Source organism: Tupaia chinensis, unplaced genomic scaffold (assembly GCF_000334495.1).
Source record: "Tupaia chinensis unplaced genomic scaffold, TupChi_1.0 Scaffold145208_1, whole genome shotgun sequence".
In the NCBI taxonomy this organism is placed as follows: domain Eukaryota; kingdom Metazoa; phylum Chordata; class Mammalia; order Scandentia; family Tupaiidae; genus Tupaia; species Tupaia belangeri.
In genome coordinates, this window is record NW_006205068.1 from 1,036,400 (window position 1) to 1,063,857 (window position 27,458).

At 46.9% G+C, this 27,458-nt stretch overlaps 2 protein-coding genes across 2 annotated transcripts in view; both read right to left on the reverse strand.

The window, feature by feature from the left end:
- LOC102492015 (kinesin-like protein KIF19) overlaps window positions 1–20,014 on the reverse strand; it is a 45,588-nt gene extending 25,574 nt beyond the window's left edge. The window contains exons 1-8 of the mRNA XM_014583937.2: window positions 19,922–20,014; window positions 19,121–19,237; window positions 18,048–18,128; window positions 11,446–11,556; window positions 7,986–8,073; window positions 6,882–7,018; window positions 6,529–6,654; window positions 1,272–1,466 (exon numbers count right to left, since the gene is read on the reverse strand). Coding sequence (XP_014439423.2) covers window positions 1,272–1,466; window positions 6,529–6,654; window positions 6,882–7,018; window positions 7,986–8,073; window positions 11,446–11,556; window positions 18,048–18,128; window positions 19,121–19,237; window positions 19,922–20,014 — 948 coding nt within the window. The remainder of the gene's footprint in view (window positions 1–1,271; window positions 1,467–6,528; window positions 6,655–6,881; window positions 7,019–7,985; window positions 8,074–11,445; window positions 11,557–18,047; window positions 18,129–19,120; window positions 19,238–19,921) is intronic.
- A 1,733-nt stretch (window positions 20,015–21,747) lies between these two features.
- Window positions 21,748–27,458, reverse strand: part of EIF3B (eukaryotic translation initiation factor 3 subunit B) — a gene marked incomplete at its 5' end in the record, with an annotated part of 45,761 nt that continues 40,050 nt past the window's right edge. Inside the window, 6 exon segments of the mRNA XM_014583950.1 lie at window positions 21,748–22,246; window positions 23,689–23,807; window positions 23,977–24,085; window positions 24,547–24,624; window positions 25,160–25,285; window positions 26,864–27,002. Of these exon segments, the coding sequence (XP_014439436.1) occupies window positions 23,704–23,807; window positions 23,977–24,085; window positions 24,547–24,624; window positions 25,160–25,285; window positions 26,864–27,002 (556 nt within the window).

Consider the following 27,458-nt stretch of genomic DNA (forward strand, 5'->3'; position numbering starts at 1 on the left):
CTCGCTATTGCTCAGGTTTTCTACAAACACACACCGTTTTAGAGCACTCTGACGCTGCACCAGCTGGCTAGGCCCTGCTTGTTCCAGCAGCCCAAACACCAAGGGCAGGGCTGGGCACAGCAGTGAGTGAATCAACAAGGGTGTCCTTCAAACCCCAGAGAGGCAGGGCATCCATGCGAACCACAGGACATAGAGCAGAGCCATGGAAGGCATGGTTTGGGACCAGGTTTCCCCATGCGCAAGCTCGGATCCATCACTGACATCGTTGTGCACAGCCCAGGCACGTAGTCTCCTCAGGCACAGCCTCTGCACTGAAGACATGGTGCCCACCTTGACTGCTCAGGGAGGGTGACATGGACCATGAGCATTAAGTGTCTGGTGCATCAGGAGGCATGACAAATGTTGCTTCTCTCACACTGCCTTCTTCAAGCTCTTTCTCAGCCTGAGCTGAGTCCTTGTCCTCAAGGAATGCTCAGGCCACTGGGGCTAGGGAGAAGGCCCATCAGGGTTGGTCTCCCCACAGTGCCTACTAGGTACTGCGCCACATCACACCAAGTAAATGACACCATCCTCCCAACGGCCACACTCTGCACACACTGTCCCTCCACACGATATACTCTTCCTTGCATGTCACCAAACTCCTAATGACCATCTCAGGCTCAGCCCTGAGACCACCACCATTACCTAGCCTTCCTCTGGGCTCCCACAGCCTCTATGCAGACTCCAAATCTCAAAGCATGTGCCTCCCTGTGCCATAAATTATCTGCTTATGTGTCTGTCACCCCATAGGCTCTGACAGAGCCCTGAGGGTGTCCTTCATCTTGTGTCTCTTGTGCTCATAGGAGCCTGGGCATGCAGGAAGCCCTCTATAAATGCTGGCTCAGCAGGCTTTCTCACTCAATGCTTACAGGGAGTGCATTCACCCAGTAAACACTTAGAGCTCTGGCTAGATAGTACAGAGCCCATGACCCTGGCTGGCTGGGAGAGCTGGGGAAAGGGATCATGGCATGAGACCCTGTTGGGAGTACTTGTTTGTGCCTCTGTCTTTTTCTTCCATTCTCATGAAGAAAGAAATAAAAACTAAACAAACAAACAAAACCTATTAAGCAATCATTGCGGAGGCTCCCCTCTGGGCCAAGTGCTCTTCTAGGTGCTGAACACAGGTATGGATGAGGACAAACAAGGTTCTGCCCACAGAAGACATGAGGGTGCCAGAGACAGTGCATAATTCTAAGGAGGTTTGACCGGGGAACATGCTAGCAAGACCAGACCTGGGATGCCCTCTCTGAGCCCGCCAGGTCCACCATGAAGAGCCTCCCAACACGCACTTCCTCTGCCAGCTCCACACCACGGCTCTGTTGGCGCACAGTGACCTGCAGCACGGCATGGGAGCGGGACGAGGTCTTGTTGGTAGCTGTGGGCTCCTGTGTGCGCTGCCGGTTGCCTTTGGTGAGGAGCTGCATGATCTGAGGACAGAGGCAGAAGCAGGTAGGTGGTTAAGGGCCTCTTGAGGGGCCATGCCCCTCCAGAAATAGCCAGGAGATGGGAGGCGGGGTGGGGACTCCAGAGCTATGTTTATGGCAGAGCCTTGTCAGGGGGAAAAGATTTCTGGTTTGCAGTATGAGGTGGTTAATTAATCAAACCAATTCACTGAACAGGACTAGCAGATTCCTGAGTCTCGTGCTGCTCCCTCTCTTTGTGCTGATGCCTATGGCAGACATCACCAGTGGATTACCCACCTCTTTTCTACAGGATTGAAGGCTGCCTCCAAGCCATGTTTAATATAGAGTTCCAGGCAGTCATATGGATTCACTGGAGTTGGCAGGTGGGCTGAAACCCACTTGCCGTGCAAGCAGCTGTGGATGGATCAAGCCAATGAGCCAAGCCTCTGCTAAGTGCTTACTTGTACTGAACTCATGCTAGGACTACAGAGTATGTATATAGAGAGAACTGATGCAGCCAGTGTTGTTAAAGAAGAGGCAAGGGACCAGCAATTGGTGTAAATGTCACTGGACTCCCACAAAGTCGACCACAGTTTGAGTCCTAGACCTGGTGGCTTAAATTCATGTCAGACGTGTGTGTATGTGTGCCCAAGATCCCAAGAGGAGAATGGAGGAGAGGGGATTATGGCATGACCATCCCCCCTGGGGGGGGGGTGATTTCTCACTTTCTGTCTCTGTCTTTCTGTCTTTCTGGTGAACACACACGCCCTATAGCAAAAACCTCTAAAAAAAAAAAGAAGGAGGCAAGAAGGCTGGGGCTAGCAGGTGGTATATGGTTAAGGCTAAGGCTCTGGACTCTCATGTGGTCTACCATGGTTTAAATCCCAGACCCAGCAGTTTGAAACTCCTATTAGGCATGTGTATGTGTGTGCTTAAAATTCTGAAAGGAGAATGGAGGAGAAACGATTGTAGCATGGGCGTCCTCCCAGAGAATAATTTCTTGCTTTCTCTTTCTCTGTCTCTCTGGTGAGCGCATGCACCCTATAGCAAAAATCTCTCAAAAAGGAAAATGAGGGACCAGCAGTTAGCGTAATGGCTATGTTGCTGGACTCCTATGTAGTCAGTGGCTTAAAACTCACGCCCGGCATGTGTGCGTGCGTGCCCAAGATTCCCAAGAGGAGAATGGATGGAGGAGAAGGGATTGTGGTGTGGCCAGACCCCTGGGGGGGCTGATTTATCACTTTCTGTCTCTCTGTCTGTCTCTGTTTGTGTGGCGAGTGCACATGCCCTATAGCAAAAAAATATCTCTCCAAAAAAAGAAAAAAAGGAAAAAAAGGTCTTTCAGTCCCTCCATAAAGATTGGTGTTCTGGGTTCTCTGAGAGTTGCCAGTGGTTCCATCGCTGCCTTTGCTGCTCTGTGACCTGAACTGACACAGGGATCAGAGAAAGGACACCGGGACACCCCAGAAGCTGGAAATGAATTCAGTGGCCTTGAAGATGTGGTTGTGACCTTTACACAGGAAGAGTGGGCTCTGCTGGATCGTTCCCAGAAGAAACTCTACAGAGATGTGATGTAGGCATTCATGAGGGATCTGGCCTCTACAGGAGAAAAATGGGAAGACCAGAACATTGAAGATGAATATGAAAATCCCAGCCTATGTGAAAGGCACCTAAGAACTGACAAAGCACAGAAAAATGTGAATTTCAGAAATATAAAGCGAAGCTATGTAAACTCTGTAAGCAATGTGTGGATGCCTTCATTTCTCCCTTAACTGTGAGAAGATACCCACAAATGCAAAGTGGAGATGGGCCTTATAAATGTTCAACATGTGGAGAAACCTTCGATTATCTCAATTTAGAATACATGAAAAAAAAACACACCAGAGAGAAACCCTATTAATCATAAGGAATGTGGTAAAACCTTCGATCATTTTTCTTCCATTAGAAACCATGAGAAAAACTGACATTGGAGAGAAACTATATGGATGTAAGGAATGTGGGAAGTCCTTCGCATGTCTAGTGCCTTACGCGCTCATGAACGCACTCACACTGGGGAGAAACCATATAAATGTAAGCAATGCAGGAAAGCCTTTAAGCATCGCAGTGCTGTTCAAAAACATGAAAGAATTCACACTGGAGTGAAACCCTGTGAGTGTAAGGAATGTGAGAAAGCCTTTACTTATCTCAGTTCTTTGAGAAGACATGGAATACTTCACAGTGGAAAGAAACCCTATGAACGTAATCAATGTGGAAAACCCTTCCCTATCTAAGTTTTTTTTTTTTTTTGAGAGATTTTCACTGTAGGGCACGTGCGCTCGCCAGACAGAGAGAGACATAGAGACAGAAAGCGAGAAATCACCCCCCAGGGGTGATGGTCACGCCACAATCCCTTCTCCTCCATTCTCCTCTCGGGATCCTGGGCACGCACGCACACGCGCCCAGCGTGAGTTTTAAGCCACCGGGTCCGGGACACGAACCGTGGTCGACTACGTGGGAGTCCAGCGACATAGCCATTACGCTAACTGCTGGTTCCCCCTATCTAAGTTCTTTATGAAGCCATGAAAGAATACATAGTGGGGAGAAGCCCTATGGTGTAAGGAGTGTGGAAAAACATATTGTAATGTAAAGGCTTTTCGAAACCATTTAGGAACTCACACTGGGGAGAAACCCAATGAACATAAAGAGTGCGGAAAAGTCTTCGGTTGTTACAGGACCTTTCAAGAACATGAAGCTCGCCATACTGGAGAAAACTCATTCGTATGTAAGGAGTGTGGAGAAGCCTTCAGCTTATCCATATCCCTTAGAAGTCATGAAAGAACGCACAGTGGAGAGAAACCCTATGAATGTAAGGAATGTGGGAGAACATTCACTTACTTCACACATTTTTGAAGACACATATAGCGCACATTGGAGATGGACCTTATGAATGTAAGGTATGTGGGGAAGCCTTTGATTGTCCCAGTTCTTTTCTCCAGCATGACAGAACTCAAACTGGAGAGTGTGTCAATGTAAGGGTCGTGGGAAAGCCTTCAGTAGTCTCAGTTCCATGCGAACCCATGAAACCCTATGACTGTCAGGTATGTGGGAGAATGTTCCCTTATCTAGGTGCTTTTCGAATGCATGGAGACCCTGTCAGTGTAACAAGTGTGGAAAAGTGTACTGCTGTGTGAGTACCTTTGAAACTCTGAAAGGACTCACATTGGGGGGAAATTCTATGAATGTAGGGAGGGTGGAAATCTTTCATTTGTCATAGGACCTTTCAAGTAAATTAAACAGCTCATCCTGGAGAAAAGCCATACATACGTAAAAAGTGTGGAAAAGCCTTCAGCGTATCCATGTACCTCCAAAAACATGGAAGAATTGATACGAGATACTAGAGAAACCCTAAACAATGTGGAATAGCTTTCATAATACAATCTTTCTGCTATGGAGGATGATACATAGTGAAGAGAATGTCTACTGATGTAAAAGTGTGAAAAATTAATAATCATTAAGAAAAAAAAAGACTAAACCCATAGCCTACTGTTTGATGGAACCAGGTCTCATGTGGCCAACCATGGCTCGAATTCCTGGCAAGGCACTAGAAAACAACATCAAGTACATGTGTGTGCCCCAAATCCTGACAGGAGGGGAAAATGGGAGGAAAAGGGATTGTGGTGTGATCAAGCCCTATTAGGGGCAGGAGGGTGTACCCCCCTTCCCCCCCACCCTGATCTTACTGTGCCAAACAATTGCACCCTCTGGCAATAATAAACAGAAAAATGTGGAAAGGTTTTTATTTTCACATGACCTTTACTACATAGTGTAATAAATAGCAAAGAGTACTCGTATTAACATTACGGAATTGAAAAATCCTTTTGTCTTTCCATTTAAAGAAAATATGAGAAGAAACTTTTTTTTAAGAGATTTTTGCTATAGGGTGCATGCGCCCTCCAGAGAGACAGATACATGGAAAGTGAGAAACCACTCCCCAGGGGCAATGACCATGCCGCAATCCCTTCTCACCCATTCTCCTCTTGGGATTTTGGGTATGCATGCACATGCGCCTGGCATGACTTAAGCTGCCCAGTCCAGGACACGAACCACGATCCACTATGTGGGAGTCCAGCGATGTAATCATTACACTATCTGCTGGTTCCAAGAGAAGCTTCTTAAAATTAAGCAATGTACATGGACACTGGGCTGCAGGTAGCCCCAATGTAAGCATGAACACTGGATTTAACTGTGTAGTATTGAAAAATACAAGATTATTTTAGATTAAAAAAAATACTTCCAAAGCCATGTGAAAACTTCTCATGTAAAGGGAACCCATACACATAAGTAATGTGCATGGTGTCATAGAAAGATTTGTTTAGGATGCTCATGAAGATTCATAGCATAAAATAAATGTTATAAAAGTTTGGGAAAAAAAAAAAAAGAAAAGAGAGGCAAGAAGTCTGCCTTCTATCCCAAGGCCACAAGAAGCGGAACTCAGGGTGTGGGGGTACTGGCACCCGGGCCAGCACGGCTGGAGCACATGGACATCAAGGTTGAGCCTCAGGCATCCATGCTGATTCTGGAGGCAGTAAAGAGCCACTGAAGATCCTGTGAGCAGGCAGGAGGCCCACCCAGATCTGTTTGAAGATGCCCACCCTGAGGGCAGGGTCAGGAGTATGCTGGCATGGAGGCAGACTGGAGGTAGATAATAAAGACAGGGGGCTGTAAGAATGTTTACAACTTGTGCTCATCAAGAAAGGGAACATTAGGAGCAAGAGTGGCAGATAGACTTCAGACCTAGGCCAATTCTGATTGGTCATGACCGCTGGAAGTGCTGGGTTGAAAAGGATCCTGAGCCTGCACCTGGAGGCAGAGGGAAGAGTGTGTGATTGATTAGTGGTCTGTCCTGAGCATAGGTTAGGAGGGTAGAGATATGGAAGTAGATATTAGCCTCTCAGATCAAGTCCAGATGCTTGAAAATAACTGGAGCTGCATGTCTGTTTCTGCTCAGTGACCTTGAGAGAGAAGGGCTTTGTGAGCTCTGGGGTGTGTGACTGCCATGGATCAACCACGTCCCCCAGCCACAACTGTGAGCCCCTATGATCCTCACCTCTTGAGCATTGGAAGTGGAGACCTCTGTGATGCCAGCAATCTGGATGCTGCCCTTAGAGTCTTCCCTCAGTTCTAGAAACCCTGAGGATGGGTTTAGGAGGTCCCGGATCACTTCATTATAAATCTGCAGTGGGACAGAAAGGTAGGGAGCAAAGTACAAAAGAACTACAAGGGTTTACACACCACTGGGGTTTTGAGCCCTCTGCCTGAGAGCTGAGACTGTCCGCAAGACCAGTTGGCATTTGGGGGGTAAAATACAGCGCTGAGGACTTTACACACACAGTTGTGTTTAGTTAGTGCAATCACACCTATTTTGCAGACAAGGCAACTGAGGCAGGTGGGCAGGCTCACCTCTAGGTAAGACATGGACACACTGTAGTCCATATTATCACGGGTCTCCTCGATGGCTTGGAAGAGGTCAGTGAGGGTCTGCAGGTAAATACCGGGCTCTGCGTCCATGCCCAGCATGGTGTGGGTCTTCCCTGCACCTGCAAGAGGAGTAGAGATAGCCAACAAGCTAAGGGGACTCTTGAGGTGGGGTCAGATGCCCCCATATGGAAGCACTGGCCATTAAAAGACAGATAAAGCCAACTGGCAGTAGCTCACACCTGCTGCCTTACGGTGCAGCAGTCCCAGCTGCTCCAACACACTCATTTTCAGTTTGGAAACAAACGACCCATCTGAGCAGTCTGATAACTATATTGTGGGGGAAAAAGTGGGCCTCAGGGAAAACTGGAAAGATATAAAGCAAAATTGCAGATCAAAGTAGGAAAATTATGAGATTTTTGCCCTCTTCTCCATCATTTCTTTTTAGACATTTGTATTGTTTTTATAAGAGAGGTAACATATCACACTTTTAAAGGAAGCCTCTCTCTATAGGGGATGCCTCACTTTCCCCTTTCCTATTTGCTCACATAGGCAAGGACCAGGTTGCTCTCTCTCTCTCTCTCTCTGCTAAAGCCTGGAAGCTAGTAGGTGCTTATTCATTCACATTTGTTGAATGAATGAAACAGATAAATAAGCTTTAAAATTGGGCAAGGTGATGCTTAGGGCCTTGGCTTCTCCAGTTGCACAATGATAAGGTTAGGGCTGGGCTGTTCAGCTCTGACCCTGTGTGCCTCTAGTTTTGAGGAATAAGAGAAGTAGCTTAGTTTTGCGAATATTTTTCAGGCCCAAATTGTACTTGCAGAGAAGAAATCTGTGGGTTCTCATGGACAGCACAGCATAGACTTGAGTCGAATTCCAGAATCATTCCTAATAGGTGGATGACTTTGGGAAGGGCTTAGTTTGCTCACTTGTGAAAAGGGGATCAGTCTACCTGCCTTCCAGGGCTCCTGAAAGGAGGGAAACAGCCAACAGATGCAGACAGCCCAGCACATAGTAGCTGCTTCCTGTTGTTAAGAGCTCTACTGCCGGTGACCCCATCCCTCCTGGGGACAATGCACTCGATGGTACCTGAGGGGCCATAGGCAAACACCGTTGCATTGTATCCAGAAATGACGCCTTCCACTAAATGCTGGATGGTGGCACAATACACGTCTTCCTGTGGACAGAAAGACAGACAATCAAGTGGACAGCCAATCCAGAGTGAGGGGAGCTAGATGTCTGGAGAAGTTTAGTGTGTGGAGTCTGCAAATGCTCTGCTCCCTTTGGACATGCTCAGGACTTACAGGAGTAAGGGAAGGGAGGGATTCTGGAAAGAGCTTGGGCATTGGGTATTCCTGGGCTCCACTCCCAGTCCTGTGGCACTGGCTGTCTCAGTTGACTTGGCAGGCTGGATTTCTCATTTCTTTCTCTCTTCCTCTTTCTTTTTAAGAAAGACCTTTGCAATAGGGCACGTGCACTTGCCAGCGAGACAGAAAGTGAGAAGTCATCCCCTGGGGGGATGTCCATACTGAAATCCCTTCTCCTCCATTCTCCTCTTGAGATTTTGGGCATACATGTTCATACATGAGTTTAAAGCCACCAGCTTTGGGATTCAAACCGCGGTCAACTACGTGGGAGTCCAGCAACCATTACTCCAACTGCTGGTCCCTTGGAAGGTTGGTTTTAAGAAAGGATTAAATGAGAAGGTGTGTAATAGCTCCCACCATGGGGCCTGATGCATTGGACACTAAATGTATATGCATCTCTTCCAGGGCCTCTGCAAGAATTGAGAGAAAACAAAAAGAATGCCAAAACTGGAAGACAGCAACAAGTCTCTAAAGAGCATCATGACTCCTCTTTATGGAACAAAACTGGGATCAAAGAATGAAAGTTTGGGGCTGGCAGAATTTGATGTAAACAATATCCACCAATAAAAGTGTGAGGATAATGAGCTCCCTGACTGCAGGGGTACTTAAGAACGGCCACCTCCAGAGCTGGTGCATGAGGGTGTGGCGATTCAGTGGGCTTCCTCAGTATTTTCCAGGTGCTCACTCTGGGCTTTGCTCTTTTTTTTCTTTTGGAGAGGTTTTTTCTATAGGATACGTATACTCACCAGAAAGACAGAGAAAGACAGAGAAACAGAAATCAAGAAATCACCCCCTCCCAGGGGGGGATGGCCACACTGCAATCCCTTTTCCATTCTCCTCTTGGGGTCTTGGGCATACATGCACACATGCTCGGCGTGAGTTTAAGCCACCGGGTCTGGGTCTCAAACTGCGGTCGACTACATGGGAGTCCAGCAACATACACTTTACGCCAACTGCTGGTCCCAGGCTTTGCTCTTCATCTCACTCATCTGTCCCCCACAGCCCTGGCTGTGTACAGTTTGTAGATAGCAGGGGCAATGTCTGAGCCCAGGTTGGACAGACCCCAAAGTCCAACTCTCCTCTAGCTTTGGCCTTAGACAGTCTGAGATGGAGCCCTGGTTTTGCAGCTTTCTAGCTGTGTGACCTCAAGCAGGTTATTGGCCTCCTTAAGTCTGTTTCCTCACTTGGAGAATGAGGATAATATTGCTATGTGAGAGTGCTGCTGTGCGAGCTGGGAAATAATGCAGATCACACACACACACCTTTTTAATTTTTTTTTCCTGTGGGGTGTGTGTACTGGTGACAGAGAGACAGACAGAGACAAAAAGAGAGGAAAAGAAAGCACTTTCAAGAGGATGGCCACACTGCACTCCCCTCTCCTTCATTCTTCTCTCAGGATTTTGGGCATGCTCACACAGGTACCCAGTGTGCTTTTCATGCTGCTGGATCTAAATTGCATCGCTGACTATGTGGGATCCAGCTGCCTCAACCACCATGCCACCTGCTGGCCCATATGTCAACCCTTTGAGCATAGCACTTGGCATATAGTAAGTGCTCGATAAATGATAATGGTCAATTCCCTTCTACTTTCAATGTCATTGACATCTTGAGAGTAAAAGAAGCTGGTTGCTTGGACGGTAGCTGGAGCTGCCATCTGAGTGAATCTACTCTGGTTTAAAATTACAGTTAAGTACTGAATCAAGAAAGAAATCCTAGTGCCAACAGATGGTCAGTGTGTTCTGAAGAGGTTTTAGTAGTGTGTTCAGAATCCTTCCTGAGTTGCTGTTTAATTTGGGTGCCAGGGTACAGTGGGCAGACAAGATGGGTCTACAGTGGGCAAAGAAGAAAAATAAATTGAGGTGGGGTAAAGATTGCACGAATTCTTTGTCACTTCACTGATACTGAGTCTAATTCTCCTTCCTCTAGTGACTGTCTTGACCAGTGGAGTGTGCAGAAGTGATACCATGCCAGATGTGGGCCAGGCCTCTAAGAGGTCTGGCAGGTCCACTTCTCTCTCAGAATTCTGAGACCACCATGCTGGGAGGAAGCCCAAGACACACAGGATGACACATACGTAGCCAATACCAGAATCTACTGCCGGCCAAGTAAGAGGACCATTGTGGACATCTGGCCCAAGAAAGCCTTCGGGTAACTGAAGCCTCCCAATGTCTGCCTACAACCACAAGGAATCTGCCTAGCAGATCTTGGTCAATCTAGACACTGAAGGATGGTAATCAATGGTTGTTTTAAGCTACCAGCCACAGAGAGATTAGTTCTGCAGCAGTTGATAGCTGGAAAAGAACGGTATACACCTGAGGCCTGGGGCTTCTTAGAAATTGAAGGACTGGTACAGATGCAAGTGGACTCCCTGATTTTTCACTTCTCCATGGGAAAGGACATCATTTTGGTGCAAGGGCTAGAGCAAGCATGGAGTTCCGCATCCTTCATTGGGTTTGTCTTGAGGCCAAACATTCCCTGAACCTCATCACTCTGGTGATGTGACATTCCCTCTCCGGAAGGCCTGGGAGGCCCCAGCTCAGGAGAGTGAGCCTTTCTCACAGGTAAGTGTCAGGTTACCTGACACATCCTTTAGCATTTTGTCCTTAGTGGAGGGTAGTAAGAAGGTTGAAGGAGTGCTACCTGACACAGCCCAAACACCCAGCTCTGGGTCTCACTTCATCTGTGAAATGAGTACCATGACACCTCCACCACACCCCTCTCCTTCCTCTGTTCTTGTGCTTGGCTCTTCCTTCAGGACTTGGAGTAAACGTCCCTCCTCAGAAAGACCCCCCCTCCCCAACCACATTAGGCCTTGTGGGTCTCCACAACAGCATGCGTCACAATGTGCAGTCACAAACATGCTACTGTCTATCTCCCTTGCTGGGATACAAGCCATGGGTTCTGACCACATGGCATGACAGGGCACTGCTTTGTTGAATGAAGGAATGATTGAATGAGCAGATGAATTAATGAATGAAGAAACCTGTGCAAAGCCCCCAGGCCGTGCCCCCACGTCTGTGGAAGGGGCCTCCTGGTACTTGCGCCTGGGATAGGTTTTCTGCCCATGACCTCCATGTTCCCAGAAAGATCCCTGTACAAAGACAGGCATAAGACTGCCCCATCTTCCCAAGGTGGCTCCAGTCCAAGGGAGGGCTGGAGAGGTGGGAGGGGTGGTTGGGCACCTGGGACGCGTGCTGGTCAAACACGGTGTCGAAGATGAAGGTGCGCTCCCGGGACCGGTGTGTGCGTGGCATGTCCTCGGGCTCTTCACCAGGGTCCATGAGCACCAGTACCTTGGGGCAATGAGAGGGGGGTGCTGAGGAGGGCCTGTCAGATCCAGGGCAGGGTCTACACCCCTGAAAGAAATGCAGGCCTGCCACCTGCCCTCAACCACACTCAGAGGCTTAGTCTAGGTCTGAGAAGGGCTGCAGTCCTCTATGCTGGAGCCACGGAAGGGATTTAGGGACTCGATCCACCCCACCCATCCCATCCCACCCCTGGGCCCCTCTTCGTATGTTTTCTGAAGGGGCAGTGTTTCCCACTGTTGCACCACAAAACATGACTGTGAGCTCCCCCAGCCCTGCTGTACACAGCAACCCTCTACTCATGTTCACACCAACGAATATTGGCTGGGTTGAACCCCCACCCAGTGACAGCAGCCCCACTACCACTTAGGTACGGCAGCCTTGGAGAACAACCCCACCCAGCATGACAGGATGACATCAGCAACCCACCTGGCCCCAGCACCCCACTGAGACAGGCCCTGGGTGATGAGGGATGGGAAGGGGCTTTGTAAAATGAGGAGAGCTGAACTGCTGTGCTCCCCCTTGCAACCTGAGTATTTCCATTCCTTGATTCGCTTGCTTGTTGCTTAGGGGAACTGAGAATAAAGTGACCAACCCAAGGTCTCCCAACACTTCTGTTTCTCTGAGAGCCTTGGTCACCCTGGGCACATCTCCCATCTTGTACAAATAAGTAATTATGAAGCAGTACATTAGGGTCTCTGGGGACAGAGAAGTTCAAAAGGACCTTTCCCAGGGAATTGAGGGGAGGGGCAATTGGAAACCATTACATACTCACTGGTTACTATGGTAAGTGGCTCCCTGGCTGGTGGGGGCCTTAGAAGAACAACAGAAATCATGAGGCAAGGAGAGGGGGTGGTTGGGGTATAACGGTTAAGAGCAAGGGCCTGGCCCTGGCCACCTCCTGACCCCTCTCTAGGTTCACAGCTCCCAGGAGGCCAGGGCCTGCCAGAGGTTCTTGGGGAGTCGGTGGTAGGCCTGTCCCTGAGTGCCTGGCTGCTCCTGGCTTTTAGACAGTACTTGCTCCATGCTATTAGGCATCTTCCTTTCCTTTATACTTTTCTTCTGCCAAGGATGGAGGCAATCAAAGGGTGGTCTCATACTCCCTTCCACACAGTCTCCACTGCATGCTCACTGGGTACCAGCCCATGATGCAAGAAGAATCAGATGGGTCCCCAACCAGGAGGCTTCTAGCACAGCATGGGGGGTTTGTGGGGGAAACAGGAGGCCTAATGGTTATCAAGAGCCCCACAGCCTGATTTTCTACCCTGGCTTTACTGCTCAACAGCTGACAGACTTTGGACAAGTTACTTCAACTCTGAGTTTCAGTTTTCTCATCTGTAAAATGGAGGTGATAATGTTGATAGAATCCACCTACAAAAGCAGCTGTGAAGGGTAAATGAGATTACATATCTAGAGCCGAGTCTGACTGTTAATAAAATAGCAGCTGCATTGGATCTTAGACCATAAAAGATTTTTTTCTTTCTTTTGTTATGGAGAACACTGAGGGACCAGCATTTGGTGTAATGGCTATGTCGCCGAACTCCCATGTAGTCAACTGCGGTTCAAGACCCAGACCTGGCAGCTTAAACTCATGCTGGGCATGTATGCATGCATGCCCAAGATCCTGAGAGGAGAATGGAGAAGGGATTGCAGCATGGCCATCCCCCCTGGGGGGTGATTTCTCACTTTCTGTCTCTGTGTCTCTTTCTGTCTTTTTGGCAAGCACACATGCCCTATAGCAAAAATCTCTCCAAAAAAATAAAAGAACACTGAGAAAAATGAACAAAATATGAATGCCCTATAGATGAGGTAATACTGAGTCAATACGAATTTTCTGATTTCTATCACTGTACTGAGACCTTAAGTGCAAGTACTCTTGTTTTTAAGAAATATACACAGGATGTCAGTTGGGGCATGGAGGTCAAAGTGGCTGGATCGCACATGACCAAGTGTGTGGTTTGCGTCCCAGACCTGGCAGCTTGAAAAACACATTAGGTGTTGGTGATGTGTGTGTGCCCAAAATCCTAAGAGGAGAATGGAAGAGAAGGGCCTGCAGTGTGTCGCCGAACTCCCATGTAGTCAACTGCGGTTCAAGACCCAGACCTGGCAGCTTAAACTCATGCTGGGCATGTATGCATGCATGCCCAAGATCCTGAGAGGAGAATGGAGAAGGGATTGCAGCATGGCCATCCCCCCTGGGGGGTGATTTCTCACTTTCTGTCTCTGTGTCTCTTTCTGTCTTTTTGGCAAGCACACATGCCCTATAGCAAAAATCTCTCCAAAAAAATAAAAGAACACTGAGAAAAATGAACAAAATATGAATGCCCTATAGATGAGGTAATACTGAGTCAATACGAATTTTCTGATTTCTATCACTGTACTGAGACCTTAAGTGCAAGTACTCTTGTTTTTAAGAAATATACACAGGATGTCAGTTGGGGCATGGAGGTCAAAGTGGCTGGATCGCACATGACCAAGTGTGTGGTTTGCGTCCCAGACCTGGCAGCTTGAAAAACACATTAGGTGTTGGTGATGTGTGTGTGCCCAAAATCCTAAGAGGAGAATGGAAGAGAAGGGCCTGCAGTGTGACCATCCCCCTTGGCATTTGCTTTCTCACTTTCCCTCTCTCTGTCTCCAGCAAATTCACATGCCCGATAGCAAAATTTCAAAAAGAAAACAAAACAAACTGAGCCAGCCAGCAGTGTACAACGCTCTGCAATGCTGGCATGCTGGCCCCACGGGTGAGGTCCTGGGTTTGCACTTGGGGTCTCCCTGTGCATGCTCAGGGCACACATGTGCCCATGTCCAGTCAGTTGAGACTGGGGGTGAACTGCAGAGTGAAGACCCTGTTTCAGGGAGTGAGAGTGTCTGTCTCTCTCTCTCTTAAAGAGATAAATGAACTTAAAGAAAAAAAAAAAAAGGTGGGCTCGCAGGTGGTGTGGTGATTAAAGAGCTTGACTACCATGTGGCTGACGGTGGTTTGAGTCCTGGAACTGGCAGCTTGCTTTCTCACTTTCCTTCACTCTGGTCAAATTAAAATAACAATAAATAATTCTTTTGTTTGTTTTTGAGAGAGATTTTTGCGATAGGGTGTGTGCACTCACTGGAAAGACAGAGAGACAGAAAGCGAGAAATGACCCCCGGGGGAATGGCCACATTGCAATCCCTTCTCCATTCTCCTTTGAGGATTTTGAGCATGCACATGAATACGCCTGGCATGAGTTTCAAGCCTCTGGGTCCAAGATTTGAAATCTGGTCAACTATGTGGGAGTCCAGTAATGTAACCATTACACCATCTGCTGGTCCCAAATAAAAAAATTCTTTAAAAAAAAGAAGAGGAGCTGGACAGAGGTGAAACACAGAACCCTGGGAGGCTGATCCACATGGGAAGGTCTGGGTTTGTGTCTGGAGGCCTCCCGAAGTACACCAGGCACCTGCATGCCATAATTCAGAGCTGGCTGAGGCTACAGGCAGATCTTGGTGTCAGAATCCTGTTGGGGTGTCTATCTCTTTGTCCCTCTTGCTATCAAAGAAATAAATAAAAAAAAAAAAACCTTAAAGGGACCAGCAGGTGATGTGGTGGTTAAGGTGCTGGACACTCCCACATGGCTGACTACAGTTCAAGTCCTGGACCTGGTAGCTTGCTTTCTCACTTTCCCTCTCTCTCTCTATGTCTCTGTCTCTCTGCCTCTCTCTGGTCAAATTAAAATAAATGAATGAATGAATAAAATAAATATTTTGAAAAAAAACCTTAAAAAAAGAAATACACATTAAAATAATTAGACTTAGAAGATCATTATACCTACAACTTACTATAATGGTCCAGATAAGAAGGAATTTGCATATACTGGGAGAGAGGATAAAGCAAATGGGGAAAACCTTAACATTTAGGAAATCTGGGCACAGGGAAATGGGAGCTCCTTGTAATTGCTCTTGCAACTTTTCGATTAGTCTGAAGTTTCTTCGAAATAAAAGTTAAAGGAAAATGTGGGGGCCAGCAAGTGGCATATTGGTTAAGGTGCTTAGACTCCCACACGGTTGACTGTGGTTCAAGTCCCAGACCTGGTGGCTTGAAAATCATGTCAGGCATATATGTCTGCATGCCCAAAACCCTAAAAGGAGAATGAAGAAGGGATTACGTATGGCATGGCTATTCCTCCAGGAGATGAATCCTCACTTTCCCTCTCATTGTCTCTCTGGTGAGCACACAAGCCTTATAGCAAAAATCCTTAAAAAAAAAAAAAGAGGGACCAGCAGGGGGTATGGTGGGTTGAGGCGCTGGACACTCCCACATGGCTGAACAGGGTTCAAGTCCTGAATCTGGTGGTTTGCTTTCTGTCCCCCTGCTTCTCTCTCCCACTCTCATCCTCTGTCTCACTCTGGTCAAATTAAAAAATAAATGAATAAATAAAATAAATAATAATTATTTTTAAAAAAAGAGAAAAGAAAAAACAGAAAGAACATGTGAGCACACTACAACATGGATCAATCTTCAAAGCATCTTGCTAAGTGAAAGAAACCAGATGAGAAGGGCCACATATTTACATAATTTCATTCCTATGAAAATGTATATAGATAGATTTCATTCCTATGAAAATCTATAGATAGAAAGCAGACTGGTAGTTGCCAAGGGCTGAAGGAAGAGAAGACAGGAAGTGACTGCTAATGGTTGTGGGGTTTTGTTTTGGGGTGATTAAAGATGTTTTACAGGGGGCCAGCAGGTGGCTCGGTGGTTAAGGGTGCTGGACTCCCACATGGCCAACTGTGGTCCAAGTCCTGGACCTGGCAGCTTTCTCTCTCTCTCTCTCTCCCACTCTATCTCTCTCTGGTCAAATAAAGAAATGAATGGAAAATAAAGTTAAAAATAATTTTAAAAAAAAAGATGTTTTGCAACTCAGTAGAAGTGGTGGTTGTACAACACACACAGAGTGGACTAAATACCACTAAACTGTTCCCCTTGAAATGGTGTTTATGTTATATACTTTTTACAAATTATTACATATTTTAAAATTATTTATGTATTTATTCCATGAGAGGGACCCCCAAGGTCTTTACACAATCCACCCCCAGTTTCAGCCAGCCCAGATCATGTGCGTACACACATCCAGTGTGCTCAGGGAGTGCTTAGGAGAACCAAGGGTCTTTCCCATGTGTCCAGTTGTGTTACCACTGTGTCACCACCAGCTAAGCCCCAGTATGTGAATTTCGATTCATTTTTTAATAAAAGTGAGCAAGCTGTATCTTCCACATAATGTTTAGTTTTTTTTTTTTCTGTTTAGTTTTTGCTATAGGACATGTGCACTCACCAAAGAAAGTGAGAAACAGAGAGAGGCAGGGAAACTGAGAAATCACCTCCCAAAGGGGACGGCCACACAACAATCCCCTCTCCTCCATTCTCTCAGGATTTGGGGCACACATGCACCTGGTATGTTTTTCAAGCCACCAAGGCCAGGACTCGAACCATAATGTTGGCAATGTGAGATTCAGCCAACCTACCCACCAGGTTACCAGCTGGTTCAACAAAACAAGACTTCTACAACGCTTATGTGAAAGTTCTTGCCCACTCTGGCTTGCTCCAAGTCTTTCATCTGATTAACTGGGTTTTTATCACCACGTCTTGAATGCCACAGGCATATACTGTATGCTGTGTCTATGTCAATTCTCAGCTGTACCTTTGTGCGAGATGTGGATTTAGCTCCCAATCGCCCCAGCCTCCCAGCACAGGTGTGTCATGAATTATAGATAGACACTCGGTGATTCGCTGTTAAGATGATATAGCTAAACAATATCTTAAACTGCAAAATCTTCTGTCCCTGCCTCCCACCCCCATATAACAACTGTCTTGTCTCTTGTGCTCAGTTTTCCACGAACTCAGCACTAATCTATCCCGACCTCCACCACCCACCTCCTGGAGATGTTGATACCCCTGAGACATTCTGTGCATATCCCATCTGCCTACAGGAGTTGCTTGATTCTTTCAACCTCCCCAATAGGGACTAGATGCCTGTGCCATCCAGTGGTGGCTATTGGCCAACGATTCCCCTCCACAAACACCATGTGTTCTTTGCCCTGCAAAAAATCTTATTCCCAGAAACCACATCTTTTGTGTCATAAGAACCTTCATCTGAGGTATTTGACAAAATTTTGCTTTACCCCAAATGTGGCATTTACTCATGTGACAACCAAGGACCAAAACTTCTAAGCTCTGTTGGTAACTCACTTTCTGAGCTTTTTCCTAGGAAGCAGAACCCCTTGGCAATGCAGCAGCCCATGCTGCACCTGCGTCTCCAACTTTTTGCTGCCCAATTGCTGGGACCCCTTTCAACACCTATCCAGACCTGGACCTGCTAAAACCACCCTCTCCACTCCTGTTCCTCACCACTCACACCACCAGACCACCTGGCTCTGGTTAGACCTTGACCAGACAAGTGTACTCTTGCTTTGGGGCACGTCCTCCTTACCCGCCACCCCAGTCTCACCTGGTCACCCACTTTGTGGGCAATGGTGGTGGCTCCTTCCTCGAGTTCTGCGTCATTGAGTGGACGGATTCGAAGTGCTACCTGTGGGCAAGACACCTGAGGAGCTGTTTCCAAGGCACCCCTCTGAGGTTGCTCCCTCTGCATCCTTTAACACCCAGATCCCCAGTTCAAACTTTTGATCCTTGTTCTTCTTCCCTTCCAGTGATCTTCCCACTCTTGGTGAAGCAGTGAAGTTGGCCATGAAGCCTCAGTGCTCCTCAATCCCCAGGCTGTTCTGACCTTAACACATTAGGTTGAGGCTCCAAGTAATCCTGAGTCATGCGTGATTAGTTACCTTTGTTGAACAGGTGGGAAGACTGAGGCACAGAGGGTAAAATAACTTGCCCAAGGTCAGACAGCTGAAGAAACTTACTTCACCACCAGTTTACTCTCCACCGAAAAGGGTGCAAACTGAGCCCTGGCTCTGAAAAGAAACTTTGGCAAGTGGAAACCCATGGGCCTTGCCTGTCTGGGCACTCTGTCTGCTCTTCCTTTCTGAGGGAGACCCACTGCAGGCTCTGTAATCATGACCTCAGGTCTCAAATCTACCATAACAACAGATGGGCTATGGCTCCCTGTGAATTTGTGATCCTTCCAAAAAACAGGGAAGTTCCTCTAGTAGAGGAATTATAGTTCTCCCTAAGGGGAAACTGGCTGGGTTGTCTTTAACCAGTCTATAGGTTTGGGGCAAGTTCCTGGTATCAGTTCACCCTACTGTCAAACAGGATGAGTTTCCAATTCACCCAACAGATGGGCCTGATTTGGGACCAAGGTAGGAGCAGAGAGCCCACCAGTCCCCACCTGCAGTCTAGTCCATGTCTTGAGCTCTCTGGAGGAGCCAGAGAAGGGGTGAGAGGGATGTCTGGAGGCTTGGGGTGAGCAGAGTTGGGAAGGGAAGCCGCCTAGATCCCTGGGAAGGAAAACTGGATAGCAGAGGTGGGGCCCTGTGGCTGGGGCTGTTGTGAGGACAGGAAGACAGCAGGCATGGACATGTGCAACTGGGGCCAGTTGGGTCTGCAAGGGAGGGGGCTCACCACAAGTGGCTGGTCCTTGGGCTCCATCTCCCTCAAGGCAGGGCTGCCCTGGGCCGGAGAGGGGCCAGTGCCCTGGTTGAAAGGCATGTGGCTTGCAGGGATGTGTTCCTTGCCTTCCTGGGGAGACAAGGAGACCTGTCTGTGCTCAGCCCTGCCCCAGCCAGGTGACATCAGCTGGATCCCAGGAGGACGGGGCTGGCACCACCCTCTGGAGCTTACAAGGCTGGCCTCACCCCTTTTTCTCTGTAGCCAGGGCAGCCCACGTCCCAGGTGGGCTCTGGGTAGCAGGGCAGTTCTGAGTCATCTGTACGAGCGGCTGGTGCCAGAGCCACACCAGGGTGGCTCTTCTGTCTCTGCACTCACTCACTGCACAGCAACACACCTCACTTGGTCTACAGGGAGCCTGAGTCCTGTTCAGGATAGCAGAGGGGCATCTGTTCTTTGCAGGGGGTCCCCCCAATAATCCTTCATCCCAGGAGCAGCCCATCTACCCTAATGACTCCCTCATGCAGAGGTCAGTATGGCCTTGGAACTTTTACACCAAAGGGAATAAACACCAATAGTAAAATTTAACTTCAACTGCAAATGCCTTTGTAAAAAAATGAATTTCTAAACTAACCTTGAAATGATCCTGAAGTTTTTGATACATTAGGGCATGGCTTCCAGCTCCTTTCCCCTCACTGCCAGTCTGTGCTGTACCCAGGGCCTGGTTGATTAAAGATCAGGCATATTTACTGCTTAAATGCTGTGCTCAATTTTTCCACTGTAACCTCCAGGGAAGTCACTGCACTGTGAACTTACCCAGCCAAGGTAGGCTGTTACCTGCCAGGCTATGCAGCTAATGTCCTTGTGAAGAGCCAGGGTTGGTGGTAAAAACAGGAATTCCTCCTGCATTTTGACAGAATACATACGAAGATTGGATTTCCATTAAGTTCAAATCTATGAAGTCCAACTTAATGTTTGAACTAGAGCTGAAAGGTGCCCAGGGGTCATTCACACCAGGGTGGAGGCTTAGCCTGGGGTTGACTCCCTTGATATCACCAGGAGCTCCCCAGTCTGCCCAACAGTCCTCTCTGCGCTTTTCTTAAGCCAACTTCTGGACAGTCAAGCCACAGCAACTATGTTGGCCACCTCCTCCTGGTTGTCCTAGGTTCACCTTGGGCTCCAGGAACTCCTAGCCTGGATAAGAGGAAGGACAGCACTACTCTCATATCTAGTGCCCCTTCCACTAAAGGGACTGACTACACGGCTCTTCTTCTGACTCACAAGGAGCATGCTAGAGAATCTGCTGGTGGTCTGTGCAACCCAGCACTCACCTTTGACTGCCTCTGGCCTCCTGGGAGCATGACCATGGCCTGCAGAGGGCCTCAGGCCCAACCTGTTGCCCCTGAACCTGTGAGCAGTGGGAACACCAAACTCCTGTGTCCCTCCACCCACAACAGGCTGGGTACGTACTTCCTCTGCAAAATGCTAGCCCTGGGAAATCCATTACTACAGCAGAAGAGAGTTAAAGCAAGCACAAACATTTCAGAAATTCTTTTATTTACAAATTATGTAAAACAATTACAACTAATAAGTTTAAAACAGTGAAAAGTTCATTTTCTGAAAGCTCTGTTAAAAATCTGTTAATGATAGAACTGTGTGCCTCTTTTGTTACTGCCATGAAATTAGAGAAATTGTCTTGGCACATTAGGGTTTAGAGAACTTGACAGTAAATGAGAACTATAAAAAATGTGCACCACAGGGGCACAGGATGAGCTAAATGCCGAGGCTAAAACAATAATAGAATTTTAGATAAACCACAGATGATAAGAGAAATTTAAGGCTCATGAAAAAGGAAAAGCACTAAGTGCTTCCTTACACCTGGGAAAACCCAGAGTCAAGTGGAGGCCCTTGTGAGGACAAGCCCACACGAGGCAGGCAGCCTTCAAGACCCAGGAGGGGCAACGTGGAATCCCAAAGATCAATCGTGATTTCAACAGAAGCTGACCTAGCTTCTCCAGGACAGGGGGCACTGTGACTCTGTCCTAGGCCCTATCCATGACAGCTTATCTTCTGTTGACCGAGGTTTGCACAGGTCCTGTGGCTGTGACTGTGTGCCCGTTCTGTGCTTCTCTGCTTTGAAACTCAGCTTCAGGTTCCATGAGATAAAAGAAAAAGGTGGAAGAAACAGTAATTTCACAAGGCACTGATGGGTGGCAAGATACTACAAATAAAAAGGATCAAAATCACAAGGATTTGTTCACTCCCTTCTCAATAGGAAAAATAAAATTAAATATTCAAAGAGGACCACATAACAGTGGCTAAAATGACAACTTTTAGTACAAATTTTCCAATCTAACTCCAAGGAAAAGCCTAAGGGTTCTTTCTCTTCAGGTGAAATGATAAGCTCTTTTCCCCAGAAAACAACAGTCAAGGAAACTGTTTTGGGCTGACACGTGTCTGAAAGTCAGCAGGGCAGACACCAGGTATCTGTCCTCCCCTCTGAGTCAAGTATGTATGTAATGACCGACCATGAGGATACCCAATGGAGGCCAGGTTTGGCAAGCAGGCCTGTCCCCTGGGGAAGGAGACAGAGGCACCAAGTCCAAGGCCACTATCTACGTCAAAGAGAGGAGAAAGACAGCTTTTTCATACAGGTTTGCTTTTATTTCCATGTTCAACCTGTTGAGAGAACCTGCCACAACCTGAATGGTGGGGGTCCGAGGTGCTGTGGCGCCTCCTGAGCACGCTGGACAAGTGCAGTGCTTCCCTGCTGATCTCCAGGACACATCCACACTGGCCCGTGCAGGGGAACATCGTTCAGCTGTGGCTGGAACACCTCAGAGATACCACTGACAACAGGAGTGCACAGGTGCCTGCTGGGAGCACTGCATAGAAGAGTCTAAGTAGCAAATACTGGTGGTATTGATTAAAAAAAACCCAAACAAGAAAAAAATAGAAAGCAGTGCCTTCAAATCTCCCCCACTGTGTACACCAGGGGTTTAAAGGCACAAAAATGTGTCGAGATGGAAGAATCCTGGGTGCATTCACAGTCCAGAGCAAGAGAAAGCACAGGTAGAAATTCAGGATTGTGCAGGCTTTCTGCAAAAGGATGACTTCAGTTCCAGCACAAGACAAACGACGCTGTAACAAAGGAACACTGTTTACTCTGTTTGCAACTTACGGAACTATGGCAAGAATTATGCCTGACTTCACAAATACTTCATAAATACTTTAATAACTGCTTATAAAGTTATAAACACTAATTTCATAGTATATAATAAATACAAATGATTTATTAGAATTTATGATTTTATGAGGCCAGTCTATAGTCTATGCCTAGGGAACTAACTGCATATCACATGATAGATTATGGTTTGTTTTCTTTTCTTTTTTTTTTTGAGAGTTTTTTGCTATAGGGCACATGCACTTGTCAGAAAGACAGAGAGACAGAAAGCAAGAAATCACCCTCCGGGGGGTGGCCATGCCACAATCCGTTCTCCTCCATTCTCCTCTCGGCATCTTGGGCATGCATGCATATGTGCCTGGCATGAATTTAAGCCCCCGGGAACGGGATTTGAACCCCGGTTGACTACATGGGAGTCCAGCGATGTAGCCATTACGCCATCTGGTCCCATAGATTACGGTTTGAATCCAAGCCCCAGAAGCTTGAAAAACACACCAGCTACATGTGCCCCAAATCCTGATGGGATGGAAGAATGAGAAAATAGAAATGCAATGTGACCACATACCATTTAGGTGGATGGAGTAGGGGAGGGGAGGTGTTCTCTCTTTCATTCATATACTCTCTAACAATTTTTAAAAATATGTATAATTTCCAGTCCATTCAATAGGAACAGGTTTCAAACAACACACAAGCACCCCCAAAGCCACAGAGCAGTTTAAACCTTTTGCCCACATAGTTCACTTTGTAAGGTATGGAACCTTGAGACCCTTCCCTCCTCGCTACTGAAAATGCCCTGAATACTCAGCAGGGCTCTGTGCTCTCTGCTTCACCTTACCCAACTGCCAAGGCTCCTGTCTTAGACTAAGGGTCACAGCTGCTATGCACAGCCTTCCTTCCTGGTGGACACATGGTGGCTACCCTCCAGCAAAGACCTCTAGAGATGGGTAGGTGCTGGCTCCCTTTTCCTCCCGGGCAGGCACTTCACATCAATTTCCCCTCAATGAACTCTGCTCTCACCAAGGCCAGGTCTGCACCTGCTCTTCACTTCTCATACATGACATTTACTATGCCTGGTGACTGAAAGCAGATTTTCACTTACACCTTCAACAAGCTACTTTTTTTCCCCTAAAGAATTATTTTATTTTCACTTTCTTTATTTTTAATTTGATTAGAGAGGGACAGAGCAAGAACAAGACAGAGAGAGAGGGTAAGTGAGAAAGCAAGGCTCTAGGACTAGAACTCGAACTGGGGTCAGCCATGTGGGAGTCCAGCATCCTTAACCGCCATGCCACAATAACGGCCCCATGAACAAGCTACTTTCTAATTTATGATAATGCAGAGGAGTAAGAAAAAGCAGCCAACATGACCTTGATCACTCCCTGTCTGAAGAGGAACTTACCACAGTGCTCTCAGGTCACTCCTGAGTCCCAAGAGGAATGATTTCTTCAGTGACAAAGAACTCGATGGTCTCCTCCTCCCAGTCATCCACGTTGCTGTCCAATTCATCAGTGTCCACCCCTGAAAGGACAAAGTGCAAGTCACCACAGAGGTACTGAACACAGTGATACCGTGCTGCAGCTCACACCTGTGAGTACACACACACACAGAGTCAAAAGTATGGCTGAACACACAGACCTTTGCTGAGGGATATGGACTTTTGCCTTATGGCAGCCATTGTATAATTTACCTCCTCGTAATTCTAGACGTTCGTTTTTCTGCTCCATATAGAGCTCCTGGGCCATTTTCCGGTATTTTCGGAAATCTTCCATCATGGTTCGCCTCCTCTCCACCAATTCCTATTTGTAAAGTTAGAGGGAAGTTACAGAAGTAATACTTAATTCACCATCATGATGTTTTCATTTAAGTGAAGTGAAAACATTTTGCCCCAAGTTACCCACTCCCATCAGATGCTGTCAGAACTATTTATGTAGAGAATTCCAGGCTGAGAAGAGTTCCCTGCATCTTCATTTTTCTTCCTGGGATACCACCCCACCGCCCCTGACTGGAGAGCCAGCCCTCAGCAGGACTGTAGTCAGGCTGTAGGCACCACATGTCCACAGGCACAAAGTGCCCTGCTCTGTTCACAGGGCATGCAGGAAGACAAGCCAGGGTCTTGAGGACAGAAGTTCTCTCCCACCTTCTCCCTGAGCAGACATATGACACACCCTCCTCCTCAGACAACTCTGGTCCTTCTTTGCTCTGACAGGGGACTGTGGCTATCTTTAGCATTTCCCTCAGTTTTAGAAACAAGGCTAACCTTTGAGGCTTTGGACTGGCTCAAACGGTCCTTCTGTTCAAAGATCTTAGAGTATTTCTTCAGATCCTTTTTAATTTGCTGAAACAAAAGACAAGTCACTCAGGATTTCACATTCAAAGCAAGAACCACAACGCAATCTTCAAAGTTGCCAACATGAAATGACATCCTTAATGATTAATAGAGTACAGCTCCCTGGGAGCTCTCAAACACATTATCTCTTTTCCAAGTTCCACTTTATCAAGACTGACGTTCTTTCCTGGGATTTACAGTCCTCTTAGCTTTGACCTAATACCATCAGCCTATCTCACCGTAATTATGTAAATCCCGACGTGGCTCTACTAATCCTGCTAGGACTTCAGGACTTAACAGTCCTTGGCATCTTTTCACCCTCCCCTTTAGTTTGTCCCCTTCCTTTAACACCTGAAACTTTATGATCCAAAAACTCTTCTCTTCCACTCAGTTTTCACTGTTTTTCTAGCTCCTCAGAGAGTCCCCTATAATGTTCCGTTTCTATTCCCCACTCATTACCACCTTAATAATCAACAGTAAAAAATATTTTTCTTTAGCGCCATCATTACTTCCACATCCCCTGAACCTGGCAGGGATTGCAGACCTTTATCTGCTCCTGGCTCAGGAGTGTCGGGGGCCGAGGCCTCCACAGCAGCTGGCAGAAACGGTCCTTATTATTCTTCTGTAGAAGGCGTCCCTGGAAAGTCCACAGCCAATAGGCATTGTCCACCTAGAAACAGAGGGCAACAGTCACTCCAGCAGGCCACAGAGACAGGAACCTTTACTGTTAAAGGCCAACAGTGTAAACTTTTTCATTTGCCAAACAATGTCCCAAGTAGTTGAGATACATCAGTGAACAAAATGAAGGTTTTTATTGAACTTCCATTTTGGTGGGGGAGGGGGTGAGGGTGAAAGTAGAGTGTACAGTAGTAGATACAGTGCTAGTCAAAGCACAGCCCTACGTATGACTATCTGCAACAAGAAATTCACATTGGTATGTAAATGAAGTAAATCATTAACCATACAGTTCAGTTTAACTAAAATTCTTCCCCATAACAAAATCTTTTTTAATAAAGGAAATAGTGGGAACCAGCAGTTAGCGTAATGGCTATGTCGCTGGACTCCCACGTAGTCAACAGTGGTTTGCGTCATGGACCCGGTGGCTTAAAACTCACACTGGGCGCGTGTGCGTGCGTGCCCAAGATCCCAAGAGGAGAACGGAGAAGGGATTGCGGCATGACCATCCCCCCTGCGGGGTGATTTCTCGCTTTCTGTCTCTAATGTCTCTCTCTGTCTGTCTGGCGAGCGCACACGCCCTGTAGCAAAAATCTCTCCCAAAATTAAAAAAAAATAAAATAAATAAAGGAAATAGTATCTTTCACTCTAGCATAATCTTATTGCAGACCAGCACTTTGGGAGCAGTTTGTATCGAAAACAAAGCAGTTGATGGTTTAAAAGGATTAAATCAAAAGTGTCAAGGTACAGTGTCAGTTAAATAAAAATGTCAAATGTCACTGAGGCAACATCTGGACAAATCTGGACATGGCTGTGGTCAGAACATCCTGACCTGAATGCAGAGAAACCTACTCAGGATACATGTTCCTAGTGGTATCAAGGAAGTCAGCATTCTTAAAAGTCCATTATCTCATTAAACAGAATTACCCTAACTTGATCTCATAGGCTCTATTTGCATGAACTGGTTCAACTGTTAATATCTCAACCAATAAAAAAATTGTCATTCAGTATAAAGAGAAGCCCTCAGCAAAGCTCACACCAGCCTGGAACGAAGAGCTGTGAGCAATGCCAGAAGACACAGTACAGACGTGATTTGTGCTCACAAAAATCCTGACCTTTATGGAGTAGAAGTTCTCACATTTTTTATTTAGATCGTATATCCTTCTTGAGACTAAGGGAAAGATGTACAATCTAAAAAATGTGAGTCTCTCTCTACTCTGTAAGGGTAAGGATCTAGAATTTTCTTATCCTAGAAAAATGCTTGTTGATGCCACTCATGCAAATACTTCAGGGGTCCCAGGGTCCCTTATACAAGTGGGTGCTGCTCTTGCACACAACCCCACCTGTGTTATAACTTCAGGATCCTCCTCCTACTCACTGACACCATCCTTAAGTCCTGGTCAGAGACGTGATTTCAAGAAGTGAAAAACAGAATGGCAACTTTTTCTGACAAGACAAAGGGGGAAAGAGCTGATGTTGGGCCTGGTGTTCTTTTATGAGATTCCCAGGACAATACCCAGAGCCAGTCCAAGTCTAGCACACTCTGTGGCCGAGGTCCCATGGGTCCCCATACCTTATGGCTCCACCAGGACACAGAGGTTACAACGTAACGCCCAGTAGGATCCCACTCGACGTCAGAGGCCATATAGTGCTCTGCAATGTTCATGACCGTACAGTCTGAAGTGTCAACGAACGCTAAGGCACCATTCATACTGCAGAGACAAATAAAGGTCAGTCTCCACGAAGATGCATTTTCCCCTGATGTTTCCTGTCCTGAGTGGCACGATGGCGTGGGGTGACTAGTAGGGATGAAGGAGATGGCCATGGGCCTCTGCTGCTGTGGATTTTGGACAGCACTGAGCCTCCACCCCAGCACTAACATGGAAATAACTAAAGCACCATTCTCAAAGTGGCACTGTGAATGTTCATTAAGTAGGACATGGACAATGCACAGGTTCTGTTTCTAATACTATTGTTGTTAGAGGAAATGTTATTTGGGGCTTAGTGAGCCTCCAAAAATACATTAAAAATTGTCTACAGTGGAGCAAAGGAAACAAACAACAAAAGAATATTCTTTTAATCCAGAAACAGAATGCTCAAGTTTCCTCACTATTTTCATACATTCTATTAGACTGGTAACAAGGTAGAGGAGCAAAGGAAGGAGATAC